The sequence below is a fragment of the Danaus plexippus genome, chromosome 4, assembly GCF_018135715.1.
Source record: "Danaus plexippus chromosome 4, MEX_DaPlex, whole genome shotgun sequence".
NCBI lineage: Eukaryota > Metazoa > Arthropoda > Insecta > Lepidoptera > Nymphalidae > Danaus > Danaus plexippus.
This window is the reverse complement of record NC_083538.1, coordinates 4,242,983-4,258,041: the sequence shown is the minus strand read 5'-3', so window position 1 is coordinate 4,258,041 and position 15,059 is coordinate 4,242,983. Positions and strand designations below refer to the sequence as shown.

At 31.0% G+C, this 15,059-nt stretch overlaps 1 protein-coding gene across 2 annotated transcripts in view; it reads right to left on the bottom strand.

Moving 5' to 3' along the window:
• Positions 1 to 636: 636 nt before the first annotated feature.
• The window catches only part of LOC116768570 (leucine-rich repeat and fibronectin type III domain-containing protein 1-like protein), a 28,715-nt gene continuing 14,292 nt past the window's right edge, over positions 637 to 15,059 (bottom strand). Inside the window, exons 2-5 of one of the 2 annotated variants that reach the window (XM_061527017.1) lie at positions 7,058 to 7,100; positions 3,763 to 4,866; positions 3,267 to 3,489; positions 637 to 1,594 (exon numbers count right to left, since the gene is read on the bottom strand). In XM_061527017.1, coding sequence (XP_061383001.1) covers positions 748 to 1,594; positions 3,267 to 3,489; positions 3,763 to 4,792 — 2,100 coding nt within the window. In that variant the 5' untranslated portion in view covers positions 4,793 to 4,866; positions 7,058 to 7,100 and the 3' untranslated portion in view covers positions 637 to 747. Of the gene's footprint in view, positions 1,595 to 3,266; positions 4,867 to 7,057; positions 7,101 to 15,059 lie in introns of both variants that reach the window. The other variant, XM_032659312.2, reaches the window with a different exon arrangement.

Genomic DNA, 15,059 nt, shown 5'->3' with positions numbered 1-15,059 from the left:
CAATAATACCATTGGTAAAATGATTTACTATAGCAAATACTCTTTTTAAATAGAACTTGGTTCAAAGGGACATTTTGGTACATAACAAGTTTCTGCTTTATTTGAATAAAAATGTGAAGTGGAGATCGTTACTTTCGATAAAATTCCCCGACTTTGTAGCATTCCAACTACGAAACAAAGAGCCATGTCACGCTAATTGGGTTCAAATCTGCAGTCTCGTCATTAAATATCTTTTGCCGTCTGTATTCCCTGAAATAAATATTTCTTTTACACTAATAGATGAGGGAAAATGTCTAAGAACTTGCGCCGCTTGAGAATTGTTTTCTTTTTAATTTCTTCTATAGAATACCGCTAATTGAAATTTCACTCAAACAAGCAGTGATAAATCTAGTAATATTTCTTCTTTAGCTTATTAATGCATGTAGATAACGAGCGCTACTTCGCTTCCACTAACTTTTTACAACCACTTTTCATAAAAGTTAGCTGTTTTTGGCTGCAGTAAGGGTATTTTAGAACATACAATGAACACTAACTGAAAATTCGATGCCAATATTCGATGATAAATTTAAATAAAGAAAAACTGACTCGTAATATATTTAAAAAAAAACGACAACTTTATCTTGACTCAAAATTTATTTTAACTGGAAAAGAATGATACTATTTTATCACCTCGCTTACAAACAATTTAATTGCTTATCATTAACATCAGTTCAAGTATAATAATAAATATTTACAAGGATTAATCGTTTAGTTGCGGTATAGTAGAGTGGTCAACCATTCTGGCCTTGTGTGTTGAGGTTTATATTCTGATGGACTTAATGCCAACGGAGATGATGCATCTGCTAATGTTACAGAAGATGACGTTTCTGTCACTGCTATACTAGGTTTACCTTTGTGGATTGTTCGCAACTCCTCACTTTCAACTGCTCTTGTTCTTTGAAGATTTTCTCTTGTTTCTTTCATTCTAGAAAGTTGTTCCCTTAAACTTCTATATTCTTCTAGGAATTTCTCCAACTGAGATGCACGAAAGTCAAAATCCTCGAAAGGCTGACCAGTTCTCGAATAGTCTCGAAGGCCAGATAAGTCCAAAAGAGGTGTGGCGGACGGAACTGATGACTGCTCTCTGGATGGCGAGGCTGGCAAGCTAGGATTTCGACGCATTCTGTTACCACCGACCGAAAGATCTAGAAAACTATTTGACCTCCGTCCACTGGATCTTTGTTGACTTTTGTCATAGCTTTTATCAAGAAAGGTGATAGAATCACCTCCAGAGCTATTTCTTCGGCTACTTAATAGAGGACTTCGGCTGTCACCATCTTTTCTCCTGGGAATTGTGTAAAAATAATAAGGATCATGTTTTATATCACCTCGATAATAGGACGTCGTGCCCAAGGCACTCATTTCTATTAGATCCGGATAGTTCTTTTCACTGTCGCTACCAGACAGATCATTATCAAGGCGATCGCGTGCTCGTGGTCGAGGACATGAGCGAGCGTTATTATTAAACCTATTATTTTCAGATAAAATCTCAACGTGACCTGCTAAAAGCCCAGCCGACTTAGATGTCTGTATCGTTTCACTGGTAGCGTCGTTTCTGGAACAAATGATATTTTATTAAGTTAGGTATGGTTCATATTTAAAAGGTATTATTTAATTAAATATTTTTACTATAAACTAAATCGCACATTACTAAACATTAATAAAATAATGTAATGTATAATGTATACCGCAAAATATACAACGAAATTGTATTTTGTTTTTATTGAAAAGTATTTCAGGATTTATCTTTTAATTTTTAATGCGTTACTAGTGTAATAATAATATTTTTTAGGCCTTTACATGCGTTTCACAGAGGACTCAATTTTATTATCTAAATGCGGGGGGGGGGGTTTCTTTCTCTAAGATTAAGTTCAATTTCATGGAGTCCCCTTTTTTAACTCTCGCTACTATCTAAAAAAACTTGTACAAAAGGTTCTCTCGTTATATTTATTTAACTAGCAACTCTACTTTGTTTTTTATAAGACATTATTCGTTGTCCATTCAATTATCGAAAAGCCTAATTCTATCCGTTTTTTATCAAACACAGAAGAATTATAAATAACTGTTAAATTTGTTTAATTACATCTTTGATCTGAGCTTTATAGCGCTCTGAAGTTAACTAAGTTCTTGCATACGAGAAAGAATATGATAACAACGGACCATTAAGTTTAGTGCATCTTATACATTTCGTTTGATAATTAATAATATTGATAAAATTTTTATCTTATTATTCTTTTACTATCGATCTTTTAAACCAGCCATGTGGCAAAGTCTGATTGCTCGTACTTTTACGAGGTTTCTTCAGTAAGCTTAATTTCTTCTAGGCGAGATAATATTAAGCATTTTTTTTTTCAATTTATTTTCAAGGTATTGTTATTTTATTATGTGTTATGGTCCAGGCTGCAATTCAGAATCTAATTCAATATCAAAGGTGTATGTTTGCTCGTTAACGTTAATTACAATTGGTGTTATTGTAGGTAAATCATCTTTGAACTAAATTTTGCTTAATTTTGACATTATCTCGATGTTATTTATTTGCAACATATAAATAGACAGAAAAATGTTAGCTTACAATAGTTAGCAAATGTGGCTTGACCTTTTCATGTAGAAACAATGCTGTTTAAATAATTTTGCCCAAGCTATCATTACCGATTATATCGGTAGCATCTGATCCATCCCTAAAATTATAGAAGAAGTAAATTCTGTATGATGTAACCATGATGTCACCAGATATGAGATCTAAGAGATATCATATTTATTTAGATAAATTAATGAATTTAAACAAGTTTGTAGTAGAAAATATCTTTTGTATAATCCTCTATATCTTCATAGCTATGAGCTCATTTTATGATAAAATGACCAGGAATACAGTTATAGTGCCGAGAAGACGACTCGGTTCACAATACTTAGTAATTTTTGTTAATAATTCATTTTACGACAAGAGATACGTAAAAAATATTTGATATCTCTGAATACGTGTCCTTTAATATAACTTTTTAATGGATCATATAGACATTATATTTTAAATTTAGTATAGTGTATCTAAAATAAACTTGATTCAATAGGTCGAGATTATATAGGTCACTAGTACAACTTATTATGAAACAAGCGAATTTACAATATATCACTATTCATATACATACCATTTAAATATACCTTCTATTTTTAGAATTTAGATAAACACCTGTTTTTTTTTATTTATAGTTATATGATGAACCTTAACTTACCCTGAGTTATATTCCCTCAATCTTGGTATATGAAGGTCTTGAACTAATTCACCTGCTCTAGAAACAGGTGGGTCATATTCAATACGTCGCCATCTAATGTCTCGTGGAGGCGAAGACTCACTTCTTTTTCTATTCACTTCGTCTCTTCCATAACCTTCGTATTCGTCTTCTGGGTCGTCTGATGGTACATTTCTATAGTCTCCTCTTTTTCGACTGTTATTTTCTGAAACAACAACCCTTGAAACTTCTTCGGTTGTTTTTAAATTAGCTTCTATTTTTTCGTAATTATTATCGTGATGATTCGACGTCACTATCTGTTCATTCCATCTATCTAACTGACGTTTCTTACGGGTCTCATATGCACACAATCCTATTAAACATGAACTTAGTATTATTACTGCAGACACAGCCATCCCAGCCATGAGGGCTCTACCACCAAAACCTCTACTATGAGGTTTTTTCTCAATGGTTAAATTTAAAACAACTTCCGCCTTACCAGCTCTGTTTTCCGCATTACACGTGTACTGTCCAGAGTCTTGAATATCTGCGGACTTTATTGTTAAATTACTTGTTTGTCCTTCACTACGTAGTAAAAAAATTCTACCCGAATTGAGGTTACTTGATATAGTGGTATTTGCTAAAAGTCGCCCCGATCGAATCCATCTCACTCTTGGTGCTGGCACGCCACTTACTTGACATATGAGGGTAACTTCTTCACCTTCTATACCTTTGATGTTGTTTAAGGTTCCGGTTACTTCTGGTAAACATGCAAAATCTTCTAGATCCAAGCGATCCCAAGATTGTGATGTTAAACGCGGAGGTAACGCGCAGTCTGGCACAACAGTTGCGGGAACATTTTTTCTTATCATCCAATCTCGCATAGGTCTAAGTGCACAGTTGCAATCCCATGGATTATTTGCAAGTTCAAGTCCTTTTAATGACCTCAGGGGTGCTAATATGGCAACATGTAAAATTTGAAGTTTATTCTTATTAAGTTCCAAATATTCTAATGAACCTTCCAAACCCTTAAAACCTCTGTGTTCTATTTCAATTATCTTACAATCACTCAAGGTTAATTTTACTAAATGGGGTAGGGATAAAAATGCATCATCTTTTATTTTTACTATTGGGTTACCGCTCAGTCGAAGTTCTCGGAGTTCAGGAATTGATTCAAACGCCTGTGAGGGCACCGTCTCTAAACGGTTTCTAGACAGATCCAGTTCCACCAGATTGACTAGGGCACGAAATGCATATTGCCTTATACTTTTTAAATTGCAGGCAGGAATGTATAGACGTTGAAGATTCAGAAGCCCAGCTTCTGCAAAAGCATCATCTTTAAGTACAGATATTCGATTTTCAGCCAGATCCAAGAGCTGAGTTGTTGGATCTAAACGTGGTGGTATAGCATTCAGGCCGGCGCGAGCACATAGCGCGGATTCTTTACCACTCCGCCATTTGCACTCGCAGTGACGAGGGCATTCGGCACTGACGGCCACCGCCAACGCAAGCATCAGCAACACCCACATGCCCCGCGCCTGTTCAGCCCGCGCCACACCTACCGTCTTCACCGCAGTACGTCATTCCCTAAATAGCCACGTCCCTAGAACAAAAAGTTAATCTTAAATTTATCGCCTATTACTCTGAAGGTAAAAATCAGTAATCAGTCTATAATCCAAGGATTTCGGGCTTAGTGAGAAATGGTGATCGTTCATTCTGAGGCATACTAATTTTCCTCCATTTTGTATACAAAAGGATCGGGAGTACCTTCATTTATAGGGTAAATTTCCTTTGTCATCTCGAGTCTAATAACTCCGCTATTCTTGGATAACCGTTTCGTTATAAACGTTCCTCGACTATATTTAATTTCTTTTTATGTTTATTGCCTTATTTATTACATTTACAAAATATGATTCTTTTTGAGATTTCGACTTCATAAAATTTTATATTTAACTTTTTAGAACTGTTACGAATATAATTACACTATCTTAAGTGTATTAGCTTTCGAAATGTCACTACGATTTATGTACATCTTCATAAATGCAATATTTTAAATAGCCGCACATATTTTTTTATATTGTATTGAAATCTGTGTAGGTAGTTTGTGTTTTCCTAATTGAATTTCCTTTTGATTAAATAAAAAAAAATATTGACTTAATTAATTTTCAGGAGACGGAAAACCTCAGGATGTGTTAAAAAATCATAGAAAGTACACAATCAATTTTTTATGTTTATGGTTGAAATTTTTTATAATTAAATACTGGAACAAATATTTAGTGTTATTAATGGATCTAATAATTGAACACTGAACTGAAATCAGTATGACTGAAAGTTTTTCTGAGTTTTCAACAAAAGAATCAGGCCTAAAGGCGGTCAGCAACACTCGAGGTTTAGAGGCGCAGTGAATCAGCAAAATGTAAGCTCCATTTCATAAAAAGAGAAAATCTACACGGAATTAGCTGAATATTGGAATTAATACAACTTACTAGTGTTTTTTTTTTCGTTAATTTCATTTTCCGAATAGCATTAAACAGGTATCCAGTATTATATAAGTATCATCACTATTGTGATATATAACAATGAACCTAAAAACAAACCTTTAATATATTTTTCTAAATGAAGTGTATTTGAAAAATATCAACGAGAAATGTAAACTAGATTTACCAATTTTTCGTCTGCAAACCTTTATAAAAAAATTTAAAAGTGGAAATCCGGAAGCCTTGAAAGATTTGTTCCACCTGAATACTAAACATAACCATTTAGAAAAGTAAATTTATAAAATCAAATCAACTATATTTATTTCTGTTACGTATACTATTTTTACAGACAAGAAAGTTTCTGCAAATATGTAAAACTTGATAAATGATTATTATTATTATTTTTTAATTTCTGCACTAGAATGAACATGGATATTAAGTTTCAAGGCTTCAGTTTAATTCCGGGCAAAGATAAAAAATGTAACGAACCGTAGAACAGGATAATCTTATTAATCCGAGAGCACGTATGGCTGAAGCAAACTTCTTCGAAACAATTTCATGCTAGATAGTACAATAATCTAGTTCTAATGGTAACAATAATCCAAATATCATGAACAACAACAATCGCATTGTAAACAAGAGAATAAACGGATTTACAGTGCCCATTCAAGCTTATCATCGATCAACTCTGCCGCCCAATGACGGCCCAATGATCTTACCTTGCGGATATATGTACCGGCTTCATTTATTCTCAAGAGACTTTAGAAATTCAATTAGTCACTAATTGTTCCTTAATTATAATTTAATACGACACCGTGACAGACGACATCTTTAATTAAATTTCGACATAGCTAAGACCATTTGCAAGGAGGTTACCAGCGAATCAATACCAGCTTAATGTCGTGATAGTCATATATTTTATTGTTATTGTTTTGGACTTATAGTGAAACTTATAATGAGCATATATTTTGTTTAAGCCTTGTTATACAATCATTGTAACAGAAAATTTCTAGATTTCAATAGATAGTATCAGATTATTTTTCTGACACGTTATTTGGAAATCGAAGGCAATTTTATATATTTTAAATTAAGCCGTTACCATAAGAAAATACCATCACACCCTGTTATACATAAAAATCTATTTGATACATCACCCTGTTATCATACATTTTTATTAAATTTACATAATCCTATAGATTCAATGTTGTGGCACACATTCCCGTTATCCATCATTCTTAATTACTTTTAAATATATCTTGTAATTATTTGGAATTAATCTGAGAAAACAATGCAATAACGAATCGAAAGTCAGCTCACCTCAAATTTTCATAGTCGTTGACACGCACCAACTTCATTCAATCTGTAAACAAAACAAAACTCTTTATAGTCTATCGTTTGCTGAAAAAATAATATAAATATTTATTAATTTGAATGATTTTATATTTAGTTGGTAACGAGTATTATGATAGTCAATCTATAATTTTACTTTACCCAATGTAATAGTATAATATATAATTTTGTCGATATTATCCAAAATCATAAAGCACAAATCATGGAATAAAAAATAGCTTTAGGCAATCATTTATCTAGTCTTACATATATAATGTGAACAATTCACATAGCTTTATTACTGTTAGTATAAACATAATATAACAACAATTCCCCAGACAAAATTACGATAAATTGCAATACTGAAATGAATAAGATAGGAGAAGCTAACTTTACAGTTGATAGATGAAAACGCATTAATGAAGATGCTATCAATCTTATCTACACAATACCCTCCCCTTTATATAATTCCTATAATAAAAGCTGTCCATAATGTTGACTTTATATCTTACGTTATTTAAGCAATTAAAATGATTCTAGAGATAGCGTAAGCATAACTTTATAATATAAGCCATTAACATACAGATAACGATTGTGTGAAATATTAAAAACTAAAACAAATTTATTACGAGTAGGTATTAAGTGGGATATTAATCTTCTTAACCTAACAGTGTATAATTTATTTTATTCCCCTGTCGGCGTTTTGGGGAAATCTCATTTATTCTTTCCTGGATACATGATTTATACAGTCAGTAGGGATTTATGGTTTAGTGCCTTTGTAAAAAATATTTCAAAATTAATTAATTAATTAGAAAACCTACTTGATTTGATTTACGTTACTGATTACTTTACAATGGTGTTTATTTGCTACAAAATTTACGCGTTGTCTGTCAGTAATCACCAAATTATTTTAATTATTTTTTTTCTATCAATAATGTATAAATATAAGTTAATATTACTGTTTTTTTTTTGTAATCAATTAAAATTAAAACGAATCAGTACATATAAATTTAACTCTTAATATATGGTATCATATAACATTTTATATTACCATTTTTTATACGTAAAAGCTTCCCTTGTATCACAAGGTACAATCTTATGATATTAATTTTATAGCAGCCAAAATAATAATCTTTTATAATCATGATGGCTTGATGAACTCTGACCTAGTTTGAGCACTTGAAATTACTGTGGAGATAAAATTTAGCTATCTTGAATATGTTGAAAAAGATGTCGCCTCCCGGTAACATAAAAAATGATCTTTATCGCTAATTAAAATCTAATCGTATTTAACTTAAAGGGTTGTGGTGAGTTTTATTTAAATTAGTAAAATATTCATTATTTAATTAATGTGAGACATTTATTTACTTTTTTTTTAATTTAATATTTAATATATTTAATGCTAAAAAGTATACTGCAAACATGTAATTGACACATGTTATGAGTTGAATAAAATGATAATTTTATATTTAATATTTATACCTATTTGGTATAAATATAAATATAAAATAAAATACGATTTAAATGTGTTACATAATATTATATTTATAGCGCCGCTTAATGTGTACTTCCTTTGATAAACACAATTTGCAAGATATAAAAATATTTCAAAAGCTGGATTAATTGTCAACCAATAAGAAAATCTTTTTTATTTCACTTTCTCTCGTTTTGTTCATAGGAACAGCGTTCCCTTACTTTATTTAGGCCTCTTAAAGAAAGGACGACTGGACTCGGTTTTAGTATATTTATTTTAGCGTTTTGTTTATTTCTTTAATCTTCCAATTTCTAAGCATTACTTCGTTTATATTTTAGGATGAAAGAAGATATATTTATTCTGTCTAACAGTGAAAACATGTTTAGCCTTTGTTGTATTTTCAATATAACGAAATTTTATATTTTCATCGTCAACTCTGTACTCGTACATTCATAATAAATTTGTTTGTGTAAACATAAGTTACAAACTTTCTGACAGCCTAATATGTTGTCTCTCAGAAAGCTTAAAAAATATATACAAACAGAAGATTATTTTTATACAGTATAAAAAACAATTCGGGTCCTCTTTTTGAAAGCAACATTCGCGTGTAGATAACCTAAGAATAAGTGGAGGTCATTCCGCGTGTAATTCTAGTATGCCTTTTTGTAGCACGCGATCGCGTGCTCGACCTAGTATGGTTAACTATCGAGGCCCGTATCCACTGGTTTTAATATAAACTGCCTAACCTCCAAGGAGAATTTTATTATTTTTATAGCTCTAATACATTGATATGAAAAGCCTGAAAGATAAATCATTAAGTCTACAGTAGTATGTAACTTTTATGTAGCTATTGATAGACTTATGAAATAATATCTTGAACAAATTACAACTTCGTAATTCTGTTTATCTAAACTAAAAAAATATATTTTATGCGATGCTTAGAATTAATACTGTATCGAATACAAATTAATAGTTGAAATCGATTATCATTTAAGATAAAAATTAAGTCTCATGGTATGATGAACAAGCTGTCACACTTAAATATACAAAATTTTACTAATATTTCCTATTATTACAAAACTATGAGATGTGAGAAATAACATGTACACTTTGGTTTCGTGACATCACAACATTTTCTCAAACTTCTATTTATAACTGTTTGTTGAAATCAGAGAAAAGAAAGATTATGTAATACTAACTATTTACTAACAATTCAGATAAATAGATCTTTAAGAAATTAAAATAGGTACAAATTCTCAGTTGAAAAAGTTGGATGAAACGTTACTATCGACCTCAAATCCGTATACAAGGTGGCAAGTTATTGAAGACCTACAGAAATTTATAGGGTTTCGGCATCTTTTCTTTTGTCACTTATGATTTTTAAACGATATAACGCTTACGGAAACTAATAAAAGATTTGTGAACGTACACAAACAAAAGTAACGCCACATTTAATATCGTATGGGAACGTATCTTTTTCTATGGAAGTTATTTTCTTTTCCGTAATCACGACAACGTGTATGTTTAAAAAAACATATAAATCATCTATTACTAAGGTGTAAAAAAAGTATTTCTGTATTTTGTAAGCAACTAACTAGTCTTTAAGTAAATGTAATATAAAATTATAAAAATGTTATGCTTAACTTATGGTGCAATAATATCAAATGTAATTACGTATACGATTACTCTGAATTGCAATATGCAAGTGTTATGTTGCGTAGCTCCATTTGAATAATTTACTAATTATTTTGAAAATGCAATGTCCGTGTCCGTGTAGGAATAACTTCTATGATATTATATGTATTCATTAATTAAATACATCATCGATGTTATTCGACTACTCACAGAACTGCTTACGATGCTCACCATTAACTTATGTATAGTACTTATGAATACTCCATAAAAATTTAAAATGATTGACTGATATAAAGGATTATTTATCCTGTTATTATCAGTTGCTTATGAAAAGCCTCTAAACAACATAACTCAACATCGAAATTAGAATCACACGCTAGTATTCTCTCATAAAAGATCACAGTTAATTGTTAGTAATGTAATAGTTTTTTTTTTTTTGGTTTTTAATCGCGCAAAGCGAGTTACGTGCCGCCCAAGACTTATTTGTTTTTACCTTTGTACTCGTCCCGTTTTTCATCAAATTCCTTTTTAATACTAAATGGTTTAAATAACCGCTAAACTTGATGCTAAACTCATATAGCAAAGGTCTCCGCCCACGAACAGTGACTACTTGCTCGTTTGTCATCCTAAACACAAAAAGAACAATGTAAATGAATTTCAATGTTTAACAACTGAAGCGTGAAACGAAACGAATAACATTTTTCGCATACAGTTCATAAAGTTTATTGCCATGGGACTTTTTTAATCGTATTTGTACTCAAACATGAAATCTATACGGAAGTCATGGACAAATTCTTGTATTAAAGAATGCAAGTTTGTATTGTATTTTATTTTATTTTACAACACTGTCAGTTATTTTGAATGTTATTTCGATGTTAAAGCGAACGAAAAATCTTTGAATGTTGGAAAGTCTATTTTTCCTGTATTATATGCTTCGTAAGTTTTATGTCGGTTATCCAAAAATATAAAATAGTGTTTTACGTCTTTGCTTTATGGTCGGGTATGGGTGGCTCGGGCTCACATTATAGAAACGTTTGAGGCGACTTTCAGTATAAAAGGAAAATAATACTGCCCTAGCTCATTGTTAAAAAGCCATAAATAGAGAATTTGTTTTTATATTAAAAATAAGTGCACAACTATTGTTTATCTTTGTTTATCTATAAGGTTATTCTTAATAAATATTTCAAATTTCAGTTTAGTTAATATGACACTTTTTGCATTCACCTTTTTATAGACAGTATTGGATAGGTAAGCTATTGGGTTTCTTTAATTTTATTTAGTTCCTTTATTTAGTTCCTATCTAGTCTACTTCTGGACATAATCTGCTTTCAACGTTTTGCAGGCTAAAGGGTCATGGAATTCCAGATCTTATAGATTTCGATGGTTTTGGCAGACAGATCAATTGAAGTAGATCTACTAACTTCTCACTTACTTACTCGAGAGCTTTTAGGACCCAACGGTCAACTGTTCTCAAAGCAATTTAACCACAGTGTACCATTTTAAAGTTTAGCTATGAATCCTACAAAGCAATGCGATTCATACTAATCCTTGTTGATCTGAGAATTAGCTTTGGATTTTTGCACATGATACTGTTAGGGTCCATGTCTCATATCCGTAGATTTCCCGTAACAACAAACGCTGGTTAAAAAATTATTCTTTAGACAATGTGATATTCTAAATCCGAAAATGTTTATATTCTTTATATTAGTAATTCAAAACTTTATCCGAATGCTATTACGTAGTTGTAAAAAAAAATGTTTCTGTTCGTAAATTAAGATCAGTAGACTGCGCATGGATTTTTTCTTCCTTTAACTTCACTTTAAAATAAATGCAGTGTAAACTCAATGTAACGACACTCAATTTAACGACAAACTCTCAAAAGCGTCGAAATCAATTGACTTTGGTTGGTTTTGCTTATCTACCATACAATGATACACTCTACAAAGCATCACACCCACTCTCAATAAGGACAATAATTAAGTTGTCAAAAGTGCCTTTTAAGTTGCTAAAATTAGTAAAAACTGCGCAAATATTCAGGTTCTTCTGTCGCTTTGTTGTCCTAGCCCGCAACAAACACGACTGCCATATAATGAACTTTATAAAAAATTCGTTCTTTTGTGTACACATTGGGATTGCTTGCACGTGTAGACTGTTTTTGACCATTACTAATAAATAGGGGTCGTCTATACATTATCATGTTCTCAGTTGCTCGCAAACTTTCAAATTTTAAACATGTAAAATAAAAGAAAATAACTGTGGATTGACGAAGTTTTACTGATACTCGCAATTAAATTCGGAGAAAACATAATTGATGTTGGCAAACGCTTTGGATTTAGACGTTCTACCGTGTACACAATGTGGAAAAGCAAAGAAAAATTCTCCAAGCTGAGGGCGAGGGAAAAACTTCTAAAAAATTTAAGAGATCTAAATATGACAAGGAAATTTTAGATGCAGTGAGAAAAACTGTGGATCAAGAGGAAGGAGATGAAGAAAATGAACCTGAGCCTCCGCCGAGCATTAAAAAATCTCGTGGAGCTGCTCAATTATTAGAAAATTATTTGCTTTATCAGCAAATGCCTCAATATCGCAAGATATGAATAAAATAAGTAAAAAAATATAACAAAATTACTGGTGTAGCAAAAGACGTCATCCAAATGCAACACACTATACGCAATAGCCTTCAAATAAGATTATTTTTATGTACATAACTACTAACGCTAGTCTGACATAAACTTTTTATTTTTTTAATTCTGATTTTTCTTCTCTCCGTTTAACGACAACTCTCTATAACTCCATAAAATGTATAGTCTCTTTATTGTCGTTATATAGGGTTTACGCTGTAGTTTCAGGAGTCCTGTTCAAATCTTCGTACATTCAGGTAAAGTCTTCCGAGACTACAGACATTACAGTAACATGATCGCCAAGCCAAGGTGAATGATGAACTTGCTATTACAAATTTATCTTTCAGATCTAGAAGAAACAATTTAGAATAGATAACATCGATTATAATTACTCGCTGTAATCCAGATAGGTTTCATATAAAGTCTTCAATAATTCACACATCTCCGTCTCCGAGGTAACTTGCCGACAATATTTCTTATTTTTTTTACACTAAAACCTCTCAAAAAACTGACTTCTTCGTGTCCCAAAAGTTTGTTTTTGAGTCGATTAAGGCTAGGTACAAACTGATAAAGCTATTTAATTCTGAAAGCTCCATACAAACAAATTCATTTTAATATGTGTTTCAACACATGTACGACTTTTATAAATATCTGGAACACGAAATCAAAAAAAGTAGGAAGCTAAAATCAGAAAATTTTACTAAAATGGGAATATAATTCCTTCAATTAAAATGCAGGAACCCTTCGAACAAAGGGCAGTTGGATTAGTAGGGAGCGCTCGGACAAATAGACTGTAGACCCTTATCACATCAGATGGACAGTCGCCGACAACATTAGCGCCCTGTCACCATTTGCTAGTAGAACTCAAACGTGTATATTGCTCATTTATAACTTCATGTAATTGCTTCGTGACGGAACGCCCGCAGTCAAGGAAATGAAAACGGGAGAATTTCGAATTGACTTACAGTCGCTTTGCAATTTATTCAGTAAACAATTTATTGTAGAAGATGTAGACATCTTTCTCTTAATCTTCCATTACACAAATATTATATAAATATGGAAAAAGCAATATACAAAATAATTTCACGAAACCACTTCTATTTGGAATGGCCAAAGGGAATCCTATTTGACACGTCATTACGGATTTATATCATGTACATAATATATATATGTATATATATATATTATTCCGTATATGTAATTCATTTCGATATTAAGATAATATTAATAACGTCATTTAAATAATGACAATTTACATATATACATATATATATATATATATGTAATAACTCGTCGCAGGAATTATGCAATTAAATAGCAATCCAATTGACAACAAAACCCAGAGTTGAAACAAAATCGATAATTATAACAACCATCGTAAATAAATGTAACGAATATTTGATTTTTTAATAATAATTAATTAAATTGTTTTAATCGACTCGGTTATTGTTTGAAAAAAGCTTGAGATACTTTAAACTAATTTAAATAAATGCAACGATCCACAATGATATCTAAATGAAGTTATTTGTAAACTCATATAGCATATCATTATTATAAAATTTGTGACCTGACGTCGTTGTAAAAGTTATTACAATAACAAAAATTATATAAAAATAAAACATTCAGAGTAAAGCTACAACATAACTAGAAAATGTAAAAATATATACATTCTTTTTTAAATATGAAACACAACATACGTGTTGATTTAAATAAAAAAGAACATTATATTGTAATAGAAGAAACAAACTTCTTCGAATTAAAAACAAAAAGTATTGTTGATGAATAAAAAAAAAATATATTTTAAGTTTGAGTTAAAATTTAAATTAAAATAAAATGATAAAGATGAATTATTGCATCACAGCGGCGTTTTGATGGAACTGAAAGTAATAAAATATTTTGTGTAAATAAATTAAGTTACGTACAAATATTCAGTAACCATTCGACATTTGAGGAAGCTATGCAATATTTAACAATTCACTCGGTTTTAGAATAAAAAAAACAGAAATGGTTTCATATTCCGAACTCATTTAGTGAAGTAAATGATTTATATACTCCAATAGAAAAAACATGAGAAAGTTGAATTTTAAATAAAATTATTTCACTTTTATATCTATAAGATATTTGTATGAAATGAAATTTTGACCCTTTCTTTATAGCAATTGATTTCATAAAGTGACCATGGATTAAATAAGATACTATAGATATCACTTGTTCAAAAATATAGTTTCTAATTTTAGAAGGTGTTTTAATAAGTTTTGCT